Here is a 7,236-nt window from a genome sequence, read left to right as displayed (position 1 = left end):
CTTCTTTTTGGAGTGACGGAAATGTTCTAAAATTGGATTGTGGTGCTGGTTGCTCAACTCTGTAAATAGTTAAACATCACTGCATTATACACTTAAAATAGTATATAAATTATACCCCCAAAAAGCTATTAAAAATGTATTAACTGTGTTTAATGACAATCTATGAGCGTGTCTATCCAAAGGTGGGAGAAACAGCTTTGCTAAAAACGCAGAAACAGCAAATGGATTACAAGTTTGTTCAGAATTCCTCCAACTTTAATTGTGGGGTAAGATCAAGCAGCCACTGAGGATAAAATGCAGTCCCCGGGAGCAATCGCAATGCTGTTTTTTTTGTAAAGTGGACACAAGTTTTTGTTGGTTGGTTTGTTTTAGCACAAGTAGTCAGAAGTTGCCGAAACTGTCTTCACTCCTCGACTGTCTCTTTTTTACCAGTCTCTTGCCCTTCAAAGAGAGGGTACCTGGCCTCCACGTCGGCCCACGTGACGCTGCCATTGGCCAGATCGCGAACTATGCTGGGCAGTTCAGAGATCTGGGGTGAAAGGAAAGAGAAGCAGAATCAACCAACTTGATTAGACCGTCAAAAGAGGGTTCACCCCGAACTCCGGAAGCCTTACAGAGGAGCCGAGGGAATGACGGGATCCCTCTACGAACTGGTCCCCACGCAATGTTTCCGGTCGGTCCCGCCCACTGAAGCCTCCTTAATTACACTCGCCTCCCTCCCAGACCTGGTTCCTGCCCTTCTTCCAGCCAGAATGCCTGCCGAGCCCCCTGGATAACTCAATTCTCCCACAAAGCCTTTCCTAATTATTCCAACTCTCCACCTCACCTGCAGTTACTTCATATGTGTTAAGTTTAACTCCTAGAACAGGGCTCAGTCAAGCAACATGAGTGAAAGGAGCCAGGGATGCTGGCAAGCTAGAGCCCCACCTAAGGGGCCAGCTTGTTCCTCAGCCAGAACTGTAGACTGCCCGCCACACAGCAGTTCTGCAAATGGAGAGTATACAGGAATCTGCTGGAGGTCTTGAGATTGACAGGGCTGCCGACTTGCTCCCCTTCCCCAACCATGAGCCCGCCCCAGCTCCTGGTTCTGCAGGTCTGGGGCGCAGCTGCTAGCTTTCTAACATGTTCCCAGGTGACGTGGATGCTGCTGGTCCAGGGACCACACCTGGAGAAGCACTGCTAGGTGGGACCACAGGTCCGGAGGAGTCAGGGCTGGTTTTGGAAGCAGACAAGCCAGGAATCTGTGACTTCTGAATTAGACTATAAATTACTCCTTAGGAAAAAGCAGTCTTTTACTTGTGTTCTCTCTATTACTAAGTCTCCATATCAAGCTGAGCACTTAATAGGCACTCTAAATAAAAACCTGCTCAAAATTAATAAATCAGTCGGCTGTCAATCAGAGTGGCAACTTCTTCCTTTCCCTCTGTATTTTTCCCATCTCCATTATTACCTTCCCATTTAGTAAAATTACTGAAACATTAGTCACTTCTTCGAATGGATTAACACGGCAAAGTTTGCACATACACCTGTATGTATTCACACGGAAACATAGAGATAAAAATGCTGACGCCCGCAATGCCTGCCAATAAAACTACAGCAACGACCGCTGGGGATCCTATTTCTCTTGCCCAAATAAACGAACAACTATAAAAGCAAACTGCTGGAGAATGGGCCCAGAATGATCTGAATGGCTATAAAACACTACAGCAGTGTTAATGGATATTTTCATAATGAAACCAAGGGAATTTGGGAATCTGCGCTGTCAGATGCAAGCCCAGGATTAAAATTAAAAAGAAAAAAGAGAAGGGGACCATAAATACGTCAAAATCCCGCTCCACTCAGAAGGAGCCAGCACCCAGCTCTAAGACAAACGGCCAAGGAGAAGGCCAGCCACCTCCGCCCGGATCTGCCGCATGGAGTCTCGGTCCCGCAGGGTCGCCGTGTGCGGGGTCTTGTTCACGGTGTCGAAGTCAATGGTGATGCCGAAAGCCACGCCGATCTCGTCGGTCCTGGCGTAGCGCCTCCCGATAGAGCCGGAGGAATCGTCGACTTTGTGAGAAACGCCGTTCCTGGTCAGGGCTTCCGCTGTCCAAATAAATTAAGCAAATTCAAGATAAAAGAATAAAAAGTCCCAATGTCACCCAAATGTTGTCCTACAAGTTGAGGAAACTTATAAGTAGGACTGAGACAGAGAGTAATAAGTTATTGTTGGAAGAAAGAAAAACCCCAAAGTTCAATAAACCGCAGCTGGAGCCCAAGCCCTCCGTCGCACCTCCACCTCAGGCTACAGGGGGCGAGCACCAGACTGGGAGCCAAGGTCGGGAGGCCAGTCCTGACTCCACCGCCTCTGCTTGCACGACCCTGAACAGCTCACCCAGCTCCTCCCACTTCCCAACTCTGAAATAAGCAGGTGGCACCAGATGGGCTGCACCAGATGGGCTGCAGGGCCAGTGGCTACAGATCCACTCGAGCTACGGTCCACTGGGGTTCCCCTGACAAAGTGAGCACCAAGGTCAACAGGAGAAGTGAAGATGTTTTAAATCTGACTCTTGGGTCCTACCCTGACTCACTGAAATGCTAGGAAAAAATATCCTCAGCAAGCATACTCTCGCTCTTAGAGGTAAGAACAGAAGCTAAAATCACTTAGATTTATTCTTTATTTAATACATGTTTCAATTGACAAAAAAACATTCCCTAAAATTTAGTCTACGTGACAGTGTTCCCATGAAGATTACTCAACTGGATGTGCTTACATAATTCCTTGACAAACGGCATGAACTCCTGGTTTTGGCTCAGGGGAAGGACGGAACATTTGAACGGAGCTACGACAGCAGGGAAACTGAAGAACTAGACGGTTTAAAAAGAAAGCCGACACGTTAGTTGATGAAAATCTAAATGCTGATATCCAAACTTCACTGTCAAAATACCAGAAAATACGGTATGAAAAGCAGTGCGACGAACGACAAAAAGCAGGAGAACCAGAACCAGAATCAGAACGATCCTCTTCTTAGCTCAGAATTCAGACCGACTCAGTGAACTCTGGACTTCTCTAAACCTCAGTTTCTCCATCTGAGAAGTAGGTCTCCATCTTCTGCTCTGCTTGCTTCACGGGCCCACTGTAAAACTCAGATGATGTGGAAGCACTCTGACAGCTACCACAGAAGACGCCAATTTTTTTGATGCCACATAAAAGCCTTATGGCCTTACTTCTTTCTGTGGAGGTCCCTAAAGAACTTCCCTTCAAACCATCAAATAATAAGTAGTGACAAGAAACAAAATCCCGTTCTGTTTTTTAGGAGTTTCAGCACGGCAGGAGGATTTATGAGCCTTAGTGACCAAGTAAAACTGAGAGGTTTAATTAGCTTGCAGATGTGTGTCCAAAAGAATATAAAACAAACAAAGAAAGATGTTTTGTATTTCTACACTGAAAGGTACAACCCTTTTAAACTGTTCCTGAAACAGGGTTCAAAGTTACTCAGAAATAAAACAAAGCAAAGATATTCTGTGGAAGGCAAACTAGTCTACCATTTTAGGTTGGAAATGACAGGTGGAGATAGTTCTTCAAATACATTTGTATAAAAGGTTGTTTTGATGGCAAGAATTTGGAACTCGGAATAAATAGGTCTCATTAAAACAACAAGTGACACAAGTTCCAGTTTAGGCTGCCCATCCCCTCTCCCCCACCCCCACCCCCCAAAAAAACTTTAAATGGCAAGCGATGGTGACTATCCCACTCAGTTAACCCTAGACGCCACCGGTATGGCCGCCTGGGTCACAGAACGTTCAAAATTCTACTCCTCTCCTCCATCCTGTGATGATTCTATGTGAGGGAGAAACGGCGACCTGACTTTAAAGAATAATACATATATATTTTTTTATCTCACTAGCAATGTTTTTCTACCAAATTTATAGGAAAATGGACTGAGGGACCATGTGCTAATAATTTAGAAACATTTTTGGTTTCCCAAAGCCTAATCAAATTTCTCTTCAGGAATCTCTGCAATTCATAAAACACTGTCACTAATTTATTCTGGTTTGCCCTTATGAAATTTCTATTAAAATTCCCATTTTCCTGATATCGTTAGATTAAAAGAACAGCTAAATGACTTTTTAAAAACGTTTTTATTAGAAATATAAAAGGAAAGAGCTTGAAGCAAACTTGACATGTAAAAAGAACACTCTATGTATGTCGTGGGCTTGTGTTCGTATTACATATGTCATCATTCCTCAAGAAGAACCAGGCCTTAGGTCTGCATGCCTGGTGTCCAGCTGGGTTCTTATTCTCTGTTGAATGAATGAAAAGCTGCTCCTTAAATGTACAGAAATGTGTAGCTGGGAAAAGCTACACCCCAAATACTAATGCCCAATGTATGACCTGTCAATCTCGCACCCTGCAATCACCTGGGGTTCTTATTAAAAAACAAATAAATAAATAAACACACACAGGTCCCTGGGCCTCAGAACTAGTAAATCGGTATTTCTGAAATAGATCCTAGGAATTTACGTTACCCCAAAAGTGCGCCAGACAATTTTATGCAGTTTGAGGTTCCCGTCAATGCTTTACCAGTACAGAGATACAGATTTCTGGTTTGGCCAAATTCTGTGAGCCATCTCTTCCTTTCCAATTTTCTGAAAACATGAGTACATCCAGAATGTATCATTCCTGCCATTGATGCAACACAGACAGCTCCCCCAAAGTAATACGTTTGTTTCAAAATAGAAAGCACCAGGCGACTAAAACAACGGCATCTAGAATAACCTACACACTCTAACGCTCAAATAAAACGTCAAGACAGCGCATTGCTTTGTGAACAGCGACGCAGGGAGGAGTGTTAACGGCACTAGCACATTACAGTGAATAACCGATCGGTCATTCGGTCTTATCAACTCACTTGAGCACAGTTCACTCCTGAACTGAGCGAAGAGCGCTCTGGACAGGACGACTTACCGTTCTCTGTTCGTCTCCCTCGCGCACGTGGAACGTGTGCTCCAGCACCGTGTACATGATCCTGCCCAGGCCAAAGGAGGGTTCGATGACATTCGGAACAACTTCTTCCACTGCGAGAGAGAGAGAGAGAGAGAGAGAGAGAGAGAGAGAGAGAGAGAGAGAGTCAGTGACATTCTCTCACACCCCACAGAACGCCTTTCGGGTCCTCTCTAAACAATCCTATGAGCACTAAAAATATTTCTTTGTCTGTGATGAAGGGTAAGAATAACATTTTAGAAATATCGTCAAGGCATTTTCTGCCCATCCCACCATGGCATCCAAGCCATGATGAAGCAGAGCTCTGAAGCGGCTGCCAGGCTGGAGCAGACACACCAGATCACAGAGAAGCCCCTGCATCCCCACCTCTGCTCACACTGCTTTCACAGCTCGCTGAAGCCTGGCCACAGGGCAGGCCAGAAACAGGTGGAAAAGAGCAGGCCTGCTCTCTCCACTGGCAGTGGCCTCAGTGCCAATGCCCACTCATTGTTTCCAGGGACTTGAACTCGGCCACAACTGACCGACCACACGCATCCTTCGTGTATGCTCCAAAATACTGAATCCCCAATTCCCAAACTTTGTTCTATGAAAAATAATCATCTCTTTGGCTTTTAAAAAAACATGAAAGATCACCAATCTAAACAAATTTTAGCAAGTTAATCTGCCCAAAAAAAAGGCAGAAGGGGTGAATTCCCTCTTTTGCTTAAGATACAAAAGGATTTTTCCTTAAAATGAAAACAAGATCTTTTTAATCAGAGATATTCTTCATATACACTTTAGGTTTTAGGAAATATAAAAGTGGCATTATAAGTTATTCCCCAGTATAAGTACAATTATGTTTTTTTTAAAAAGGCCCGAGATAATGCCTTAAACATATTCAACAAATTTAAGATTGTGGCATTAAAAATTTATCTTTCCTCATCAAATTTTCTGTAAAATGGCTGTTATAAAAGTTTAAAAAAATTTAAAGAGCAATGAAATTTTGTTGTTTGTTTCTTAGTTTTACCACAGATTTACCATGTAGTGTTTTCTGGAATCTCTTCACACTGACCATGTCTCCTGTTAACTGAAATGTTTTCCCTTCGGTTTCAACCGTGAACTCCCTACGAAGAAACAAAGCACATTACATATTAGTGAAAACATGAATCCCTATGCCTTAATTTAAAGGAGTTTTACAGGTTGCTAAACTTTCTCATTTTAAGTGTAATACAATTTAGTCAACTCTCCAGATATAATAGCTGAAGTCAAATTTAAAACATTTCATAAGGAATACCAAATTAAGTATTATTCTAACAATGGCACCAAACAGTATTCTGGGAGGCACCCAAAAATGTGACTAATTTTATAAAATCCTGCAAGTGACTGAATGACTAATGCCTTTAGTTTTCAGATCAAGGTAAAACCAAAAACAATTTTTTTTTAAATTCGATTTTAGAATAATTACAATAAATTTGTCAGAAACAGGCCTGCTGGCAAAAGACCTCTGTTCTCATTATTGTTTCAACAAATGTAAAAATGACCAGCTTGTCATCTTACAGAAAGTAATTTTACAACTCCCACACTATTTCCAAAATAAACTTTGACAATTATGTTGATGAAGATCAGCTTAAAAGAAGTTTAATAATTCTGTTTGATTTTAATATAAAATATTATCTCCCCCCCCCCAAAAAAAAATCATTGACTGTAGTATGTTTATTATCCTGAGATACGCCCATTGGGTTTCAGGTTATAAGACTTCACCTTTATGAAGCGCTTCATGTGATGCCTATATTTCAGCTTATGAGGTATCTCCTCGCATGAAGATCTTTTTTGCATTTGCACTGTCTCATAAGCAGTTTAGTGCTAGGAGAAGAGCGCCCTCATGTGGTTGTCTGTGAAGCTGTAGAGATGGCGCATGCTTTGAAAGTTTCTAGCGGTGATGATCTCATGCATCACATGAAGGTTCTCATTGACTTCCTCCATTTTCACATTGACATTTGTGTGTGCATGCATTAGAGAGTCCATTACATAAACAGTATCATATATATTCTGTGAGCACAGTCTAAGTGCAGAGTAGGTAACAGTTACTAAAAAGCTGAAATGAGCAAGGATCTGAAAATTAGTTAAATCAACAAACTGTCTTATTTATGGATAATAATACCTAACTAGTGATCTATGTCCATTTTAATGGGATTTTATGTTGGTTTAGCCTAAATAGATGTTAATTCTGGGAGACGAGAAATGTTTTAATTTTCCTACTGAAATGGCTAATT

General features: G+C 42.3%; 1 protein-coding gene across 1 annotated transcript in view; it reads right to left on the bottom strand.

Annotated features, from left to right (window-relative positions):
- Positions 1 to 226: 226 nt before the first annotated feature.
- The window catches only part of GARS (glycyl-tRNA synthetase), a 44,514-nt gene continuing 37,504 nt past the window's right edge, over positions 227 to 7,236 (bottom strand). The window contains exons 13-17 of the mRNA XM_011384611.2: positions 6,002 to 6,087; positions 4,949 to 5,058; positions 2,754 to 2,847; positions 1,895 to 2,085; positions 227 to 529 (exon numbers count right to left, since the gene is read on the bottom strand). Coding sequence (XP_011382913.1) covers positions 404 to 529; positions 1,895 to 2,085; positions 2,754 to 2,847; positions 4,949 to 5,058; positions 6,002 to 6,087 — 607 coding nt within the window. The 3' untranslated portion in view covers positions 227 to 403. The remainder of the gene's footprint in view (positions 530 to 1,894; positions 2,086 to 2,753; positions 2,848 to 4,948; positions 5,059 to 6,001; positions 6,088 to 7,236) is intronic.

Source organism: Pteropus vampyrus, unplaced genomic scaffold (assembly GCF_000151845.1).
Source record: "Pteropus vampyrus isolate Shadow unplaced genomic scaffold, Pvam_2.0 Scaffold598, whole genome shotgun sequence".
In the NCBI taxonomy this organism is placed as follows: domain Eukaryota; kingdom Metazoa; phylum Chordata; class Mammalia; order Chiroptera; family Pteropodidae; genus Pteropus; species Pteropus vampyrus.
Note: the sequence above shows the minus strand (reverse complement) of the source record. Positions and strands in the feature narration are given on the sequence as shown.